Source organism: Podarcis tiliguerta (assembly GCF_965153285.1).
Source record: "Podarcis tiliguerta genome assembly, chromosome: 1".
In the NCBI taxonomy this organism is placed as follows: Eukaryota; Metazoa; Chordata; class Lepidosauria; order Squamata; family Lacertidae; genus Podarcis; species Podarcis tiliguerta.
This window is the reverse complement of record NC_139534.1, coordinates 68159385-68180919: the sequence shown is the minus strand read 5'-3', so window position 1 is coordinate 68180919 and position 21535 is coordinate 68159385. Positions and strand designations below refer to the sequence as shown.

At 38.7% G+C, this 21535-nt stretch overlaps 1 protein-coding gene across 2 annotated transcripts in view; it reads left to right on the top strand.

The window, feature by feature from the left end:
* Positions 1-21535, top strand: part of SBF2 (SET binding factor 2) — a 228968-nt gene that overhangs the window by 80493 nt on the left and 126940 nt on the right. For both annotated transcript variants that reach the window (XM_083456131.1, XM_083456132.1), the window contains one exon: positions 20108-20245. In XM_083456131.1, coding sequence (XP_083312257.1) covers positions 20108-20245 — 138 coding nt within the window. The remainder of the gene's footprint in view (positions 1-20107; positions 20246-21535) is intronic.

Here is a 21535-nt window from a genome sequence, read left to right as displayed (position 1 = left end):
AATAAAGCAGAGCAATATGTTTGGCACCAGTTTAGCTGCTGCAACAACAACAACAACAATAAAAAATAAAAAATAAAATAAATACCCTGCCCATCTGGATGGGTTTCCCCAGCCACTCTGGGCAGCTTCCACACAATATTAAAATACAATAGTCCATAAAACATTAAAAGCTTCCCCAAACAGGGCTGCCTTCAGATGTCTTCTAAAAGTCTAGTAGTTGTTGTTCTCTGTGACATCTGGTGGGAGGGCATTCCACAGGGCGGGTGCCACTACTGAGAAGGCCCTCTGCCTGGTTCCCTGTAATGATGGGGGTGGAGACGCTCCTTCAGGTATACTGGACTGAGGCCGTTTAGGGCTTTAAAGGCCAGCACCAACACTTTGAATTGTGCTCGGAAACGTACTGGGAGCCAATGTAGGTCTTTCAATACCGGTGTTATATGGTCCCGGTGGCCGCTCCCAGTTACCAGTCTAGCTGCTGCATTCTGGATTAGTTGTAGTTTCCGGGTCACCTTCAAAGCCCCACATAGAGCGCATTGCAGTAGTCCAAGCGAGAGATAACTAGAGCATGCACCGCTCTGGCGAGACAGTCCAGGGACAGATAGGATCTCATCCTGCATACCAGATGGAGCTGGTAAACAGCTGCCCTGGACACAGAATTACCTGCGCCTCCATGGACAGCTGTGAGTCCAAAATGACTCCCAGGCTGCACATCTGGTCCTTCAGGGGCACAGTTACCCCATTCAGGACCAGAAGTGCTCCACACCTGGCCACCTCCTGTTCCCCCAAAACAGTACTTCTGTCTTGTCAGGATTCAACCTCAATCTGTTAGCCATCATCCATCCTCAAACCGCCTCCAGAAACTCATCAGTTGCTGCAAGGAGGTGTCCAACTGTCTTAGGGACTCCACTCTGGATTTCTGTAGGGTTTACTCCTGACGATATCCCACAAACTACCCCAGAAGGTACCTCTGGTGTCCCCAACCAGAAGTACTACCCTTCCCCTAACACCCCCATATACCCTTTTTAATCCTCTAAAATTAACATTCTATGGCCTTTTAAATGAGTTTGTGGGAGGTGGGGTCAATGGTTTGTTTTAGTTTTATTATGTATTTTGTGTTTTCATTTTGTATTTTTATGTTGTAAACCACACTGTGATCTTTGGATGAAGAGTGATATACAAAATAATAATAATAATAATAATAATAATAATAATAATAATAATATCTGTATCTCTGAGAAAGAACTCATTGCTTCTGACTGGGAATTTCTGGCCAAATGTGATCTTCATAGTCTTGAACGTGTAAGTGGACAAGTTGATTTTTGAGGCTGCTCGATTCTTTAAACTTTCCTCTTTGTTATATTGCAGTCCCAGAAGTAATGTGGAATGCTGTGTGACCTTCCCGGAAGGACTCTGATTGTTCCTTTTGAAGAGAGAAAAATATCTTAAATAAGAATAGAGTCATCAGTCAATGACTAAGGATAACTGCATTTTGCTTAGCTTTCTTTTGTGTTCCTGTTTTGTGAAGACACAAAGTTTTGGGAGTCAGTGGTGGGAGATAGTGGAAAGGAAAGCTGAATATTGACTAATAAATGAAAGCAGGAACTACAGGAGACTCTGTTTGTTTCTCTTAGCTGTTTCGTGATGAAGTCTGTTATTTCAATGAATAAGTAGAAGTAGTGACATGCAGAATTGCACGTTGCTAGCAAGATAACTGACCTGCCAAGATTCCTGTCATTATCTCATGCTGTAAGGAATGTTTTATAGAAGGAATCAGTTGCTGTGTAGTAAGCAGTATCTAATAGTAGTGATAGTCAACTCTGAAGCTTTAGTATCCAATTAACAAAATGTATATACTGCTTGATTAGAATACATCTCAAAAATAATGAATAAAACATTGAAATTAATAATAAAAAACAGTTAAAAACAGTTATTTTAAAGCATTCAAAAACTAATTAAAATCAACAATAAACTAAAAACAGATTAAAACACATATAACTACTATATGTCTGGTTAAAGGTAAAGGTAAAGGGACCCCTGACCATTAGGTCCAGTCGTGACCGACTCTGGGGTTGTGGTGCTCATCTTGCTTTATTGGCAGAGGGAGCCGGCGTACAGCTTCCGGGTCATGTGGCTAGCATGACTAAGCTGCTTATGGCGAACCAGAGCAGCGCACGGAAATGCCATTTACCTTCCCACCAGCACTTTGACGTGTTTTCGAACTGCTAGGTTGGCAGGAGCAGGGACCGAGCAATGGGAGCTCACCGCGTCATGGGGATTCAAACCGCCAACCTTCCGATCGGCAAGCCCAAGGCTCAGTGGTTTTAGACCACAGCGCCACCCGTGTCCCTTATATGTTTGGTTAGGCTTGGGTAAATAAAAACATTTTAAGCAGATGTCAGAAAGAGTACAGTGAAGATACCTGTCTGATGTCAGATGTACCAGAAAAGCAATGATATAAACACATATGCTACTACATCTGGAAGCTACTACATCTGGCAACCTTAATAAATTGTAATTCATTATTCTACTGATATCTGTTATAAAAATACTGTAAGCAAACCTTTGTGCAAAAATAAATAAATAATATATTTCATTACTGGATTCTTCTTTTTGGTATACAAGTAATTTTTTATTCTCTTGCAGAAGGAAATGCTAGCCCATGCCTTTACAAAGTATTAAATGTAGCAGAAGTTAATGGGCAACCAGTATATTATTGACGGGAAGTTGCATTACTGTGGTTAATGTTGACATTTTATAACTTGACAACACCCACCCACCCCTAGAGAAAATTACTGCTCCTGCCACCTATTCTCATCGCTGGATATAACCAACCTCTGTCTAAACTCAGCTAGATTAAGGTAGAGAGATGAGTGCCTAGTGAAATCCTTCTTAAATTGATAAGATACTAATTCTTTATAAAAATTTCATAGTCCATTCCCTAAATATTTTTCTCCCCGAATCCTGTGTTGCACTTAATAGTCAGGTGTAGAAGCTAGTTGAATATGTAAATAGATAGCAGGTTATTTGATTTAGGTTAGATTGTATGGAATGATTTAGGTTTAATGAAAAGATAAAGGCTTTACAGAATGGCCTGAAATGCATGTTTGATTTATTTAATAACTGTTTCCAGAAGAGGTATTTTTCTCTGGACAGAGTTTGAACAGCTGCAGAGAGGTGTTGATGCACCTGAGCTGTTAAAGCTAAATTTTACAATGGCCTTTTTTCCCAAAGTAGTGTATCTGATATACAAGGCCTTAAAAGTATATTCTTTAAAAAAAATAAAAAATCCAAATCCATTATTTCCTGACAGACATCCTCTCATAAAATTAATGGAAATGAGCTTTGTAATATTTTACACAAGAGCTGCTTAAAGAACAAAAGGTGCCAATCTGTTTATTAAAAATATTAACATTTTTCAATTACGAGGCAATATTATAGGGATTCAGCATTTGTGTGTCAAATGATTGCACTAGATCTACTTAATAAAAACTACAAATCTCCTCTTGAGTCAAGTCAATTCAAATGTATGAAGAATGAACTTTCATGTTCTGCTATATGTGTGGCTTGCCCTGCTTTTTATAAATACTGTAATTTGAGCAGAAGGTGTGGTGAAGTCCCCACACCTAGACTTTCTAATAATCATGGTGTTATGGACTGTATGCGTGTCATGCATTAGCTGCCTATCTGTTGACAATTTTGATACCCTGTGAACAAATGAGATCCAAAATTCTTAAATAGTTTTTTTACTTGCTTTAAAAGTTTGAAGCCTGTAGGCAACTTAATTCCAATAATCAAGTACATATGTTCAACATCTATAATTGCAATGCCATAAATTCAGCAACCAGCAGAAAACACCAAACATTTACATGATTTTATAAGAATGATTTTGCTCACAAGTCTCTGTATTTAGATTTGCAGGATATCCTTTCCTTAAATGACTGATAAGATGCATCTTTAGTACTCTAGAAAATTCAGTGCCTTTGCAAAATACTGTAGGTTCACAGTAACCAACACTTTACATTTGCCTTCACAGTTGGATGAGAATATTGAACCTTCTCATCCCCGTTCTCCAATTTTAAACCGACCTGTTCAGTGTTGTAGGCATAACTCAAGATGTTAAGCAAATTTGGCTAAGTTGTTACCAACATGAAATGAGTCAGTTCACACAATGGGACTCTTCCACCTCTCCCCCTGCTCACCCCCAAGCCCCCTAAATCTGCTCTGGAGGGTTGAGGGAACCCTAAGAACAGGTTTAAGTGTTGAACAGGGGGGAGGAGAAGGCATGTTTTGACCATGATCTGAACTCGTGTGTTGGCCAAGTGCCTTTCTTCAGCTAAGAGCTTGCATGAATACATGAAGATGCCCCATCAGCTATGGACTCAATTGAAAGACCATAGCTCAGCACGTGGTTTGCCTGCAGAAGGTCCCAGATTCAATCCCTGCCATCTCCAATTAAAAAGGGTTCTCAGGTACAGGTGATCAGAAGGATCCCTCTTTGCTTGAGCCCCTGGAAAGCTGCTGCCAGTTGAAGTAGATTGTGCAAGATTAGATGGACATTTTGAGCTAGTGTAAGACCTACTTTCTTTCATTGTATTTTGAATGCTGTTAGCCACCTTGAGCAGACCTTTGGTAAATGGAAAGGGGTGGTATAAATAAATAACAATACAAGGAAGATTAATTAAAAAACTAATTGCCCTCTGTTCCTTCTAAGCCAGTTGATTGGTTACCTGAGATTTCCTTTTTTAACTGGAGATGCCAGGGATTGAACTTGGGCACTTGTGCTCTGCCAGTTTGCTATGACATCTATTAATTCACAGGTGAATTTAAAGTGGCAGAGGACTGGCTTGAAACTCTGATTTTCCCTACCTCTGAATGTTCTCTGTTTAATATGGGGCTAATTGTGTTTATTGCTAAATATTTTGATTGTTATGTTTTTAATGGGCTTGTTTTATTGTATATGCTTACTATAAACTTTGCTTTTAATGTTTAATGGAATTGTTTTATTGTTTTTTATAATTGATTTTTTATATACTTATAAATGACTTAGAACAGCTCAGTGATCTAGAACAGACAATAAGGCAAGAAGAGTAATGGGGCATTATTATTGGTGCAAGTCAGTTCCCTGCCCAAATTTTATTTCCGAAATGTAGCTAACAGACAGGTATAGAAAGAATTAAGTGATCCTGATCTTGGACCTACAACCAGCAGATATTATAATTAAGATTTTCACTAGTTGTGATCAAAGTGCATTTTTAAATTATTATAGTTAGATTTTTATTTGAAAAGCTGAATTATTATTAAAAGTTTTTTATACATCTGAGGAATCAACTTTCACTGAGCCAGTGTGGTGTAGTGGTTAAGAGCGGTAGTCTCGTAATCTGGGGAACCGGGTTCACGTCTCTGCTCCTCCACATGCAGCTGCTGGGTGACCTTGGGCCAGTCACACTTCTTTGAAGTCTCTCAGCCCCACTCACCTCACAGAGTGTTTGTTGTGGGGGAGGAAGGGAAAGGAGAATGTTAGCTGCTTTGAGACCCCTTAAAGGGAGTGAAAGGCGGGATATCAAATCCAAATTCTTCTTCTTCTTCTTATTCAGGAATAAATACTTCTGAATATTTCATTGTAACCAGTTGTTGATTTGTGATTGGGATTTACCTGAGTTTTAAACAATGACAACTGGGAAAGAAAATTATTTTGTTTTAAAACACACAAAATAAATGCCAGAACAAATTCACATCTGGTTGGTGGATTTCTTTCATGGACGGATTCCAAATTCATTGTCAAGATTAGTGTAAGCATTTATGGGTTTTCAGGATTTTGACTGGAATTTGAAATATTGTCTGCTGAAGTATTGGACAAATCGGTGTCTCAAAGGTCTTTTATGTACTAAATTTGGAGGGGATTTTGAATGTGTCCTAAGCTTTTGAATGTGTTCTAATCTCAAAGTATGTCATATTTTGAGGCTTGTGTTTTGGGATTTCAGATTGCATTCCCAGAATACTGAAATGTGCACACACAATTCTTTGAAGGTCCTCTTTCTTTTTTAAGAAGTGTGTTGAGATTTTTTTTCCTATGAAAAGTACAACTATACTTTGTGTCAGTAGTATAATCTTAAAGTATGTCAAGTGTGTGTGTGTGTGTGTGTGTGTGAGAGAGAGAGAGAGAGAGAGAGAAGAATGCCAGCAGCTGGGAACAGCATGGCCATGGATAAACTCAAAACACCACTGGTAGATGTGCTGGTTGCAGCCCCCCTCCAAGTCTGCAGTTTTTACTTCTGTTATAAACAGCCTCTGCAGAGATATGTGATAAGCTTGTAGAAGTTGCTGTCTACAAGACGTTTGCAGCCTCCTTGACTACTATTCAGGATCCCATAGCAACTCTCTTTTTGCCAGAGCTGTCATTTTTAAGCAAAAGTTACTCTACAGGGGGCAGAGGGGAGGAAACCAAGGATAGGTTGTACAACATTGTCCCTGTTTCACATTCATGTAGACATATTACATCTTATCAACTTTATTTTCTTGCAAATTCAGCCTGTCCATAATAACATGTCAAGTCCAATTGATTTTCAGTGGTTGGGTTAATCAAATACTTACATTTCTGACAACGGAACCGGGGGAACTCTAAAAGTTCTTGCATTGGGCATGCTCTAGCTAAAATTACTTGAAATGCAATCTCAAAACAAGTTATGACCAGAAGAAAGCTATGTATGTTTGGGTGACAATCTTTGAAGCAATTATGGAACTATTATTTAATATTTGCCAGTGGCGGACTTTGGGCTCTCAAATTTCAGCAGCGCCCTGTGTATCACTGAAATTAGGCACCCCTGCCATCTTTCATGCTCCATTCCATAGCATTATTGTGGTGCCCCCTTGCAGTGCAGTGCTCAGTATGGCCAAACTGGTAGTGCTACCTTAAACCGCCCCTGTGTTTGCTTTCCATACTCATGAATGATCCATAAAAGTGGAGTTTGTAAGGATAAACTTTGAAGAATTGGAAGTTCTTACCTGAAGTTGCTGTTATGCTCTTGTAGTGCTAGTCCAGCAGAGGATGTTGTCTTGTCATTGAACTGTCCTGGAAATAGTTACTGAACAGCAGTCTATAAATGTATTAAATAAATAAAGCCACATTTCAGACAGCTCCACCTACTTCTGGCAGCAGAGCCTGTCCTTTGTGGAATCAGTTGATGCGTCTGGGCTACAGCAAGTATAGTACAGGCTTCATGTATGGAATTCCCTGGCAGCTTGCTTGTCTAGAGGGAGCTGTAGAGTTTAAGGATTTTATTATTATTTTTTGAAAAGTTGCTGGAGCTGAACCCGACAGCTAAGAGGAATTTGTTTTATTTTTTACTTAGGAAGACATTAAAGCTTTAAAATGGTCTTGTTTTTAATGTTCTGGATTGTTCAACCCGAATAAGTAACTGGCATGTTTTCCCCAAATGTCAACATCTCTGGTTTCTGTAGGAACTTATGTGTTGTCAACACTTTTTGTTACAAAACATCTGTGTACCAGGAATCCTAAGGCAAAGTTCAAGTGTGATGTCTACTTTTGACTCCAATGACTGAAAAAGCCTTAATTACTACAGGATTGATAGCATTGCTGCAGAGAATGGCATCCTTGCTACATGCTGTTGTTAGGTGTGGCACATTATAAGAATTTATTTTTGGATGGTCAAATCAGTTTAGGGAATTGGATTCATCTGTCTTTATTTTACAAGGATTTGCTGAATGAAGAAGAGAGAGAAATGTTAGTGTGGAAAATTACTTTTGTGCTAGAGTTGCAGTCATATGTCTCATCTCTTCTTTTTTGAGTGTTCTCTAAGTGCTAGTTCAGGGCCCTGCGGGATTTGACATCTTTCCACAGGGCCTGCAAGATGGAGCTGTTCCTCCAGGCCTTTGATCCGGGCCCAGTCTGACCCCTTTCTTTCTATGGGACCTTGTATGTAAGTGGCCTCCTTGGCTCTTTCTTTCGGCCCATATGAGACCAGCACGAGTGGCTGGGTCTGGTGAACTTTTAATTCCCTACCCCTATGGTTATGATCTCCTTTCCTGCTGCATTTCTGGATCCAGATGTTTCAGGAAATTTGAAATATCTAAAGGGCTGTCACATGGAAGAAGGAGCAAACTTGTTTTCTCCTACCCTGGAAGATAGGACCAAAACCAATGGCTTCAAATTACAAGAAAGGAGATTCCAACTAAACATCAGGAAGAACTTTCTGGCGGTAAAAGCCGTTCAACAGTGGAACAGACTCCCTCAGAAGGTGTTGGACTCTCCTTCCTTGGGTGTTTTTAAGCAGAGTGTGAATGGCCATCTGTCATGGATGCTTTAGTTGAGATTCCTGCATTGCAGGGAGTTGGACTAGATGACCCTTGGGGGTTCCTTCCAATTCTACAGTTTTATGCTTCTGTGATTTATGAACAGAAAATTGAAAGAGAATAGACAAATAGGTTTCAGTCTAAAATTAGTACATAGTGAATACTGAATATAGGTTCAGTAGTCAATGAAAGAATGTATTTCAAACTGTTTGAGTGTCCAGTTGGAGTCAAGGTGATTGTTTAGTGTTACCATGGATAGAGATTTTAGTCATCCACATTTTTAAACCTTGCAATTTGACCTTGATGTGTCCAGAAGCAGTTTATTATTATCTTGTGAACCTCTCTGAGATCTTTTGATGAAGGGTGAATTGTTGTTGTTGTTGTTGTTACAAAAAGACAGTAACCAATTAAAAATAGAAACAGAAAAATTAAATCCACTAAAAACAGTAGAGAAGATCAGAAGCTCAATGAATGAAAACAAAGTGGGGAACTATAATAGGACAGGTGGTGAGGTGATGGTGTTTAAGCTGCACGCTAGACCATTTTTGCTATGGAAATATCAGGAAATTGTATAGACATACAATATCAATGGGAATAGGAATGGAATTCCATGTATCTGCCAAGCACAATGAAATAAGTCGATTAATATATATTGGGCTGCATCGCAAACTACAAAATTAATGGTAAATGTCTGCATTTCCATAGATGTATGGTGTGAGAATGCTGTGCAACTTAAAAAAAATACTATATGCTATGTCTGTGTAGAAAAGGAGCAGTAATTATACCTGCATTTTTGCTGCTCATGCCATAAGCCAGGTAGGAATTTGGCATCATTTTGTTTTGGCTTAGTGTATGTTTTTATAAGTGGAGGGGGGCAGGAAATAATCTTTATACAATGCTTTCTGTCAAGATGATGTAGTCAAACATGTAATATCATTTTGGCAAAAGCTTTCTTACTTATGCCAAGATGCAGAAATAAAATCTCTTTTTTTTACTTCATGTAGTTCTGAGCCATGAGTATTAGTGTCAAATGGAAGCTCACGTAAAGTTTTGCCAGCATGAGACTCAGTTCTGGTATGTGTAGTTATTTGGTGCACTTCTCCAAAACTGCTGTGAAAGCTCAGTTGTTGAGTTCATACACTTTGCAGCCAAAATATTGTTCCAAATGTCCTGCTCAGTGTACTTATTTAAATGTTGATTAATTAGGTAACCCCCTCAAAAATCTACCAAGTAGGAATCATAGGTAATAAAAAGCTTTCTCCCAATAGATATTTGTGTCACTACTTTTATCTCTTTAATCATTATAGATACAGTGGAAACAGAGTTACAGATATTGGACTGTGTCTTGTTCCATTACATACTTGGCTGCACCTCATCAAAGAGATGGTTTAGAAGGTGGTGAGATGGTGTTATAAAACATTATAAATGACAGTGTTGAAAACAAAACACTTTTGTCTACTGAAAACAGAGGCAGTTTATTCAGGCACTAAAGCAGGATATATCCTACAGGAGTGCCAGTTGCTATACCTAATACTGCTGCCAATATGATACTGAATTTGCAAAAGGCCAATAATCTTAGGTTCATCCTTAGAGCAACTATGTAAGATAAGTCACTATTCCTATTTGGGACTTATTTCTATTGGTGAGAACCAAAATATAGCAAAATGTATCACTCAAGATTTGGCTAATGGGGAAGGGCCAGAACCTGCCAGTTCATATGAAGGTGGCCAACTCTATGTGACTCACTTGGGCTCCCACCTTCCCAGTGGCAATAGCCTTCATTGGTTCTTTAGCTGGTGCTGCCCTTAACACAGCAAGATTAAAATAATAAACAGAGGTTCTCTGTAGAAAGGAGCAGGCAAGGGTTATTCCCAGGGGTTGACAGCCATTTTGGACTAGTGGGCACATTTCAAATTTTCAGAGTTCTGGGAGCACCAGTCACAAAATTGCTGCCATGGTGGGTATGAGGCATATAACAAAAGGACTGCTATGGGGAGCGAGGCATAACACAAATTTAGACAACCACCCCAACAACCTTACCTGACTCCCCAAGATAAGCATATGTCCTGCTTGTCCTGATTTTGGAGATCACCAGGGAACTTTCCTCAGTACCTGGAAAAATATACAAGGGAGCCAGATGACTCTCATTTAACAGAAATTGCTTAGAAGGTATCTGCACATTTTACCCCTTTCTTTATAGGAGACTTAGTTTAAATAAATAAATCAAAATTCAGAGACTATGGCATCTGCCCAGAGGCACCACTGGAAGCCCCCACTGGGTGTGGGTTGGCTGCCTCTGGGCTTTATAATCCAGTAAGCCTTTTTGGAGTTGGAGCTACTGTAGTGTCTACTGGAGAATAGAAAAGGTAAGAAAAACAAAGAAAGACTTACTTAACTGCTGCTCTCCAACAGAACAGGGTACAATCCTATGTGCCAGGACAGTCTAACTTTTCATACCGAGTGGGCTGCAAGAGTACTTTGAGACAGAACCTGTGGGCCACACATTGCCTTGTTGTGCAGGAGAGGGGAAGGAAGTGAAAGGGCCCTCCATCACTTGTGCTGACTTCCCAAAGCTGACTGAGGACCGGGCTTTGATAAGGGGGCACAGGGCTCTGACAGAGTCCTAGAGCCCTTCCATCTCCATCCCAAAGATGGAAAAGCACTAACTAGACTTTGGGAAGGAGTGGGAAGGATTCTAGAACTCTGTCACAGCCCTCACACCTCCCTTCCCAAAGCCAAGCACTTCGCTTATTCAGCTTTGGGAAGGCAGCACAAGGGCCGACCAAGCTGGGAGGGGGCATTCAAATGCTATCAAGGGCTGCCAAAAAGGCATTGAGGGTCACATGTTGGACCACCCTGTCCTTTACCTTCACCTTCACACTCCAGCTTTCTTGGCCTTCTAGCTTTTCTCTTTGCTTGCTTGGTTGCTTGCCTGCTGAAAGCAGTATCTACTGCCCAGCAGTCTTTCTTCCGATCCTCATCTATAAAACTAACAAAACATGTTTTAATGGCCTTTCACCCTCACATCCATTTTGCTTGACTGCTCACTGCATTCTTTTCAGACTGCTGCTGTTGATTTGTCATGTGAGCAGACACATGTCTGTGTGTGTGTGTGTGTGTGTGTGTGTGTGTTACTCTTTAGTACAGTCTGAGGAAGGTTTGAAGGCAAGCAGGAATCTAGCAATTGGTAGAGCTCTAGCAGAACTTCTTTAAACAACATTCTGCAGGCATTATTCTACTAGTGCACAGGTATGTGCCAGCATCGGAACCCTTTACCTTATCACGTTTTCCATATATGTCTGTCTCTCTGCCCGCTGGACCACACTGACTTTTGTTCAGTGCAACTAAGGTCCTTATATGTGCATGTTCTCCTTTATAGGTACATCTGCAAACAGTCTTGTGAAAAAATGTGATGCAAATTGAATGAATAGGTAAATTATTGTGGTCTTTTGTGTAAATATTACCAACATAATGCCTTACCAACTGAGTCTGCAAGTTTGAGCTGGCAGAAGGAAGTAAATATTGAAACAATGGCTTCTGGCATTAGGAGAAATGAATACTATTTAATGTGGAGAACAGCAGATCAAAATTCCTCCGCAATATAGTAATGTGGAATTATTGGTATATCACACTTTAAGGTATTCTGTTCATTGCTTTTGTTACACTTCACCTCATTTTAATCAATGCAAAATCTCCCCTCCCCCCATAAAAGTGTTTATATACCACACACTAACATAAAATAGCAAGGCTGTTCACATCATAGAACAATATAATAAAACAATACCAAATATTCAGAAGAATGACTGGTTCATCTAAAAAAGAAAAGAACTGAATAGGCTTGTCAACATAAAAAAGTCTCCAAAAGACTTAGTATTACCCTAAGGTTTGACATACTTTGTGGATAGTCCTTTTGCTTGTGTATTAAAACAGTTTAATACAGGGGATACGGACCTGTGGCCCTCCAAATGTTGATGAAGTAAAACACTAATCTTTCCTGACCATTGGCCCACCTCTCTGGGACTGATGGGAATTGCAATCCAACAATATCTGTAAAGCCACAGGTTCTCAATCTTTGCTTAATACTTAAAGCCAGTGTCTAGAGAGATAGGCTGCAGCATTTGGCATTCAGTTACTAACATAAAAACTGCACATGTTACCCATCGAAGATATACATGTTAAAGGAAGACAGAAGTTCATAACACAGATCAGTACTGGGCAGGAGTCTTTTGGTTCTCGTAACCCTCGTCTACATATTAGGCAGTGTGTTTTCCAGATTCTCAGCGAAATCTGTTTTTTATCCTCTGCAAGTTAGCTTGCAGAGTTATTTTCAGTTATTAAAATGTCATAGGGTTTAGGACAACCTATGTTTCCTGGTACAAAAATATTTAACTAATTTACCTGCAACTTGCACAGTATAAGCCAAATCTCTTTGTCTAATTGTTTATTTTCAGGCTTTTAGAATCATTCATTTTAATATTGCTTTTGTTTCTGGATAGATGATTTTGTTTAAGATTAGCACAGTAGGTCCTTAGGCCATTTAACTCCATAGAATGGCTTGGTATACAGTGCTGTACCAGAATGAAACAAATGTATTGCCTTGCAGTAATTATTCTGAAAACTTGACTGGCAAAACTACAATAATAGGATACTTACTGGTGACTGCACATATGATCATAGCCACCTTTGGGAAAGATCTTAAAAGAGCTAATTTAACATCTTGGTAAAAGAGGGAATGGCTCTTACTGAAAAACTAGCATATAAATTAAGGCTGGCAAGATGAATTAAAGAAAAATGATACTTTTGCGGGAGAATTTGGAACTTTATTACTTCCACAAACACAGTAGAAGACATGCCCCTAAAGTATATGATAATTAGTGTGATTTTTGTTGACATTTCATGGGGATTAAGTTTACACAGCGTAAACAAGGGTGTCTCAGATGTTGAAGGAGTTTCTGTTTATTGTTATTCTGCGATGTTTGTGCATATTGCAGGATGTGTTCTTCCAGGTATGCTACAAAAAAGACAAATTTTTATTTTCAAAAACAAACAAGCAGATTTACTATCCCATTGTTTTTATGCCTAGAAAGCTATGGATGGGACCTCTTCACCATAGCAATACTTTTGGACTGAGATTAGCTGAGGTGCAGAGAACTGATTGTCCAGAGAAATTCAAATGGATGATGGAAGGATGAATGGGGCAGGAAAGAGTGTGGGGTTAAGTATTTTTGGAGGGGTGCGGAGGAGTTAAACTTGCTTGACTTTTTGGTTGGTAGGGATAACCCTTAATTGCCTTAATAGGCCAGCCTCTACTGACTTTAATCAGAGAGTAGGAGAAAACAAGAGTATTTATTTGGGGGACCCTCAGCAGCACAGGGTCCTATATATGCATATTGCCCTTCTCTACATATCCACCATTACAACCACCTGTGTGTTGACTGAAGTGGCCAACTGGACCAGGGTTTCTCTTTAAGTGTTTCCATTTTGGGAGGCGTATATCTGGAAGCTGAAGAGGAATGGGTAGCAGAAGTGATAATTATAAATAATTTTTAAAAAACAATTATTCCAGCACTGGGCCAAAACAAACAAGATGAATTTTAACAGGGAGAAATGTAAAGTATTGCACTTGGGCAAAAAAAATGAGAGGCACAAATACAAGATGGGTGACACCTGGCTTGAGAGCAGTACATGTGAAAAGGATCTAGGAGTCTTGGTTGACAACAAACTTGACATGAGCCAACAGTGTGACGTGGCAGCTAAAAAAGCCAATGCAATTCTGGGCTGCATCAATAGGAGTATAGCATCTAGATCAAGGGAAGTAATAGTGCCACTGTATTCTGCTCTGGTCAGACCTCACCTGGAGCACTGTGTCCAGTTCTGGGCACCACAGTTCAAGAAGGACACTGACAAACTGGAACGTGTCCAGAGGAGGGCAACCAAAATGGTCAAAGGCCTGGAAACGATGCCTTATGAGGAACGGCTAAGGAAGCTGGGCATGTTTAGCCTGGAGAAGAGGAGGTTAAGGGGTGATATGATAGCCATGTTCAAATATATAAAAGGATGTCACATAGAGGAGGGAGAAAGGTTGTTTTCTGCTGCTCCAGAGAAGCGGACACGGAGCAATGGATCCAAACTACAAGAAAGAAGATTCCACCTAAACATTAGGAAAAACTTCCTGACAGTAAGAGCTGTTCGACAGTGGAATTTGCTGCCAAGGAGTGTGGTGGAGTCTCCTTCTTTGGAGGTCTTTAAGCAGAGGCTTGACAACCATATGTCAGGAGTGCTCTGATGGTGTTTCCTGCTTGGCAGGGGGTTGGACTCGATGGCCCTTGTGGTCTCTTCCAACTCTATGATTCTATGATTCTATGGTCTCCTTTGCGAAAGCACATAAACACTCGTGCATATATTTAATATTGGTTTCAGGTACACTGATTTACCCAAACAAGCCAGGCTGTAAACTGTTAAATTTTACATTTAGATCATTATTTTATGACTCAACACTCCAGTATTCTGGGCATCGGTTTTGACTTGTCTTAGAAAATGATAATGAATTTCTCACAGTATTCCAGCATGATGTTAAATTTGCCAGTCTGTTGAAAAAATGTGATGGAGATTGCATAAACAAGTGTGCTCCTTTTTTGTTTCTCCAGATCTCACATTACAGTAATTACAGTCAAGAATAGTTACACATTGGAAAACGAAAAAGCAGTAAATGTTAACAGGCCATTTCGTCATAGCCCAAGAACAGAATACCATGAAATCAAGCAACTAAATTACTTGTTAATTAGTTGTAGCTCACTAAATGCACAGAGAAAAGAGAGTAAAGTACATGTTTTCTTGTTTCTAGATTCCAGATTACTAGAACGCATAATAATCTGTCTTCAATTATGCATACTCATTGTGCTAAAGAATGCCTTAGGTTGCCTTTTGTATAATATACCAGTACTACATTACGAAGCTTGCTATAGTTCAAGTTGCAAGGGGACTTGTAACTGGAGGAAAATGAGAAGATTATGATAAGCTTCCCATATAAGGCATTTACACACTGCAGAAGACTATCTCCACTCCTTTTACTTCACCGTTCTTCCATAGATGTTTCATGAGTGAAGACAGTATGACTAATAATATAAGATGATAAATTGACTGAAAAGAATATTCTAAGGATAGATAACTATATGTATTGACCACATCAGCCATTTTTTTTCCTGTAGTTGTAAACATAGGATGGAACACTCAGCTATTCCCAAGTGCCAACATTTTGGGGTTAAAAATTATTAGGATGTATTTCTTACATGCTCTTCAGTTATAAATTATTGGTGTCTGAGGAGACACTTTGAAGGTACTTTGCAGGTTGTTGAATATGAATTATGATGATCTTAGCTTTTTATTTGTTTTCGATTCTGAGCTTTGAGTGTTTGTATCTAGCATTCTCTTCTCTTCTGAAACTTCTTAAGTGAGTTCTTAATTTGAGAAGTAGAGAAATAAATGAAAGTAAATTATTGTCATGATGTCATTTTTTGATCCTATTCGCCTGAAACACAAAATTATGCTTCCTGGGTGAGGCTAGCAAATGGGACTTAGCCAGTGAAGGGCCGAACTCAAAGAGATAAAAGGAAGATGCCCAGGAGGTGAGCTCAACCACAGCCTATAGAAGAGTATTCAGATAATTTCTCTCCTCTCTTCTATTGCTGACTGTTCTGGCCCCATTGGCAGCTGTAGCACACTGACCTCTCTTTTTCCAAAGTAGTTGTGCTAATAATTGTCGCAGTAGACAAGCTTGAGTGAGCGGAACAGACGAACCCCATCTGGCTAGCTCAGGCTTCCTCAACCTCGGCCCTCCAGCTGTTTTTGGCCTACAACTCCCATGATCCCTAGCTAGCAGGACTAGTGGTCAGGGATGCTGGGAACTGTAGTCTCAAAACATCTGGAAGGCCGAGGTTGAGGAAGCCTGGGCTAGCTAGTCTACTACAGTTCATTCAGATATTTCCCCAAAACCCATTTTTTTCTGAAAACCCTTTGTCTTACTGCAAGTGCTATGAGCCACTGAGCCTGGTAAGAAGACCCATCCACTTTGAACTGTATTTAATCCTATAACTGGCCTTTTGGATCAGAATGAGTAATGAATATTATTTTTGCAGCAATTTGTTTTTGAAATATTACATACTTTGTTTATTGTGAGCCACTTTGGGCACATATTTTACTGTGAAAAAGCAACACAATAGCATTCTCCTCATGCAGATCCCTTCCCAAATTCCAACTGTACTGTATTCTTAATTTGTCTATCTAGATTTTGGCTTCAGATAAAGCTAGTCTGTCTGTATTGTTTGTAATTCTATACATATACCATACTGCAGGCATCCTTTACATCTTCAGTATGACGATAGATTATTTCAGTATTGGTATTTTTTTCTTGGCAGTCTCAAATACAAATTGTTTTGATATAATTGATAAGAAAACTTTCAGTATCAGTCTGGCATCCACACAATGTAACTTTATTCCCTTCCCTTTCCTCTGTCTCAGATGATATCTGAAACAGAATATTTTTATGCTTCAGGGAATAGTTTATAACTTTTAGGGATAAATCAAATTGACCCATAGGGAAATATATGTCATCTATCTTCTTTAATGGAACTTATAACTCTGTAATGCATTAGGCGGAATATAACTACATTACTAATATGCTTCATGTACAAGTATACAATAACATGTTATATAATAACTTAAATAATATTTCATTGTCAACAATCTGGCAACTGCTGGCTTTTTAAAATAAATTGTGGAAACAGAAAGCTGTGCTTTTATATACACAATAGGATAGTTTTTGATATGTATGAAACAAAAAATCTGTCATAGCCATTGTGTTTGATCAAACCATACTGAACATTTTGAAAGAGCTGATTAATGCATGAGCAGAAAGTTCTGGATTGTTAAGTATATCCAAGTTGGTATATCATTTCACAAGTATTAACTGTTCTCACAACATGGCTTCCATGTATGACCTTAATGTCATTTTATGATGGTTCCTGAAGGCACTTCGAAAACATTAAATATATTCAAAGAATAATTCCTTCTGCTGCCATACATTATAAAACTTCAATCACAATCTTGCTCAGCCCACCAATGCACTAAATTTATATACAGAATTTCTGCTTTAGCATACTTTAATCTAAATGCTTAAAGTAGGGAACACTGTACAATAAAATATATTATTATTATATTTGTGAAACTGACAACCATATATAAAGCACAAGTATCAATCCTACATTTGTTTTTAGCTAACCACCAAAATCCATTTTAAATTCAAAGGTCTTGCAATATTTCCAAATGGCTCCTGGGTATGCACTTTTGGCAAATCTCCAGAAGAATGAATATCCATGAATGTAGGGCAGCCACCAGGAGTACATTGATGCTTGATGTACTAATTTGGAGATTTGGTCACTAGGATTGGCTGGTTCGCAAGCTTTGTTAGTTAAATTGGCAACTTTAAATTAAAATCCATCCTTAGCTGAAACATTTATTTACCATAGACAACCCCATTCTAAGATTATTCTGTTGTACCTTTTTAAAAGCAACCATTGTTCCTAGTCTATTGTCAGGGACAGGCTGAGCACTGAATAGTGGTGGCTGGATACTGGTGAGTGGCCGTTGGGAGAAGATGGGTTGGAAGAAGTGATCATTGATCCGGGGGAGCCTGTAACAGCCAGGAGACGAGTCAGGAGTAGCTGCAGGACTGGAGAGTGAAGAACAGGTTCAGGAGGAGAGAGAGAGAGAGAGAGAGAGGTCAGGCTGGTGGAGAATCAAGGGCTTCCCTACCTCCTCCTCCTGTCCCCATCTCTCCTGTTCCATTGTCTCAAAAAAAAGCAACAACGACCAGAAGAGGGTTGAAGTGGGAGGAGCAGAAACTCGTTACACGCAGGCAGAGTCTTTGCCTGCTGGTTTACAGCTCGGGTGGAGGGCGATACATGAACCAAGTTGGGGGGCTGGACCTCTCTGTTGCTGCAACTGCCTCATTGGGTGCGCACCTGGGAGTAGCTGAGAGATGTAGGACTGATGGACATACCTTTCCCTAACCTTTGACAACAAAGAGTCAATTCTTCACACTCGACATTCCTTTCCTGAGCTCCTGACACCTATTGAGAACTCTCCCACTACTTTCTACACTCCGTGTCCTTCCGTTCTAGCTCCATGCCACAGCCACTACTTTTGTGCAACTTGTCTTCTCTTATGCTCAACAACCCCACCCTGACTTCAGGCACATTCAGGAATCTGATACAGCACTACAAATCTTACATTTTTATTATACAGTAAGCTGAGTCATGACAGTGAGTGACATCACCACCTCACAGCCTCAGGAAAACTTATGACATAGAACTTATTAAAGAATGTATACCTCATTTTAAATTAGTCGCATGGGTCTCTTGAGATAGCTTCACTAGAGGAACAGAAACATTAATGCTTGTCTTTACAAAATATAGATAAATATGCACTCATTTTAGGAATTGCGGCCAGCTCTTATCTGTTCAGTTAATACACAATTGAGTGCCTTGAGTAAGGTTGTTGAAACATATTGTGTTGAATATTCCCAACAGATGATAAAAAGATCCTCCTTTAATATTTAAATACCTTTTTCAGTAGCCTTCCACATTCACTGAGAAATTCATTCTTTTACCTAGACAAAGCAGATTGTTTATCACAGTGTTTTAATTCTGTATTATTTTAGTTTTGTTTTTTGAAATATGGATTATGAAATAATCCAGAGAGATACTTGAAGTTCATTGAACAAGGGAGTCTCCTAAAGGTTTATGGAGGAAATAAGGTTTGACTTCTTTTTTTGTAAAGACAAAAATCTCATAAAGCAGTGATTAAAATACCTACTGGCTTAACAAATTAAATGTTACAAATACACTGTACCACCACTTCTTGGGACCTGTTGTGAGAAACCAAATTAGATCTTGTTATGCAAGTGTCATGTTATCTGGATTAGTCTGCACAGATCCTTGTGCTGAATAATCTCTGATTTTGAGTCAAATATGTAATAGAATGGAAAATAGTGTTAGAAAGCTGTTTGGATATGTTAATGGGCTTCTGTACAAAATAAGCTATTTATATATGTTTCGTTAGATGAAATTAGCCTCATTATTAAAATACTGATTGGAATCTGATTAGTACAAAAATAGCACTGAATTCCAGTTTCCATTAATTAGCAGCATTTCTGCTACTTGTGTTCTGTGATTTATTCTATTTTGCAGCCTGATACTTTGTAGTCTTGAATACAGAAACTTTAATTTAGATGTTGCAAAGTAAGGTACAGTACAATAGTTTTTGTTTTATTTAGTCCAGAGTTACTGCAAAAGTCTGGCACCAGGTTTGGATTCTGGAAAGCAGGCCCTGAGGAACTCAAGATGTGTGTGTGTAGTTCTGGGCAAATAATAATGGAGTAGCCAAAAAGCACCACTCTTTCTATTGGTGAGCCATTGATTTCTGAAGAGCAACACTACAATGGAAAATTCTGGGAATAAAAAAAAAATGCCACAGTTTTGGAAGTGTTTGTGTGTATAATTTAGATGAGTTATTTCGGCAGCTGTCAATATTGTAAGAACAAAATATGCCATACTAGAAATGTTTCCAAGTGTTCCGAGTTTGTGAACTGTCAAGTAGATCTGCAATAAAATAAAATTAAAAACACTGTCCATTATAAGTATTTGTATTTATCATAGTTTTACACATTATAAATTATTATTTTTAATCAATGTAGTTGGCCTGTGGGTTAAAACTATACTTGTGCTTTCTTTGATCATAGTTTTGTCAGCCTGGAGGATGGCATCTGTCCAGAGAGAGGAAGCAGCCTACGTTCTTTGTGGTGGTGCTCACAGATATAAACTCTGAACGGCATTATTGCTCTTGCCTGACTTTCTATGAAGCAGAGATCAATCTTCAGGTAAATATCTTATTGAATCATTCACACAGCACATGCACACAAACCTAGGAACTCATTTCTACAAGTTCTTCAGTCACATACCCAGCTCTTAATGTACCTCACTCATGCACATTTCATCTACAGCTTCAGTTGCCTGGCCCATAATAACTGGGGATCTGAATTAAAACAAATGTTTATGCAAACTCAAATATTATTCAATAATTTTGGTGTACTTAACTGTCTTCCAATTTACATTTGGCTCATTAACCAGTTGAATGGTTTCTCTCTGGAGATTGTGGAAGGAGTCCATGGAGGCTTTTAAGAAGAGGTTGGATGGCCATCTGTCATGGATGCCTTAGCTAAGATTCTTGCATTGCAGGGGGTTGGACTAGATGACCCTTGGGTCCCTTCCAAAGCTATAATTCTATGTTCAACGTCTTTCCCTTGAGTCTTAGTAGTAAGATTTAAAGGGATGCTTATTTGAAACCTCTTTTTTACTTCTTCCCCCTCGCCCCCCCCCCCCAAAATTAGTTTCTGTTCAATGTAATTTGTATATTTATAGAAAGCAGTTCAACATGGTATTTTTATTTGCTCTCTTATTTGTGGTTTAACACAGGTTCTTAGTTCTACATTTCAGAATGATTTTAAAAACATATTACTCCCTCTGCTGGATGTCTGTGTATTGGAATAGATTAAAACATAACAATTCTATTTTTATACATGTATTATATAGCATTAACACAATGCAGTACAAAGCAATATAGTACAAACCATTATGGGATGATGGTCAATGCTAATATACTGCCATTGATATAGAAATATCAATTGTAAGGGTTTGCGTGTTATTCATGTACACAGATTTCCATAATTAGAACATGTACTTTCTTACTGTTTGCATGTTTGTATAATCATTTAGATTTAAAATGCTTAACTCCCACCCCATGCTTAGATCTGTGAATACATTCCTAAAAATAGAAAAGTTAGGTTAGATTTTGGGTGTAACCTTCTTGGCAGTTCCCCTTTAAAACATGTGTATTACTAATTTCTGGACAGTTTAAAATGCTTGCTGAAGTAATTTACCCAAATTGGAAATTTTAAATGATTTCTCTATGACACATTATTTGGAATCCTTTGTAGAGAGAATCTAGGGACCAAGATATCGCAACACTTAATTGTGAAATTTATTATAAAATGTTTGAAACTGCTTCTTTCCAACTTGCTCTTTGGCTAAGGCTAAGGTCCTTCCAGTATTGAACATGATAGTGAGCTTCAACAAATTAATGGTTGTTGCTAGTTTTGTTAGCAAAAATT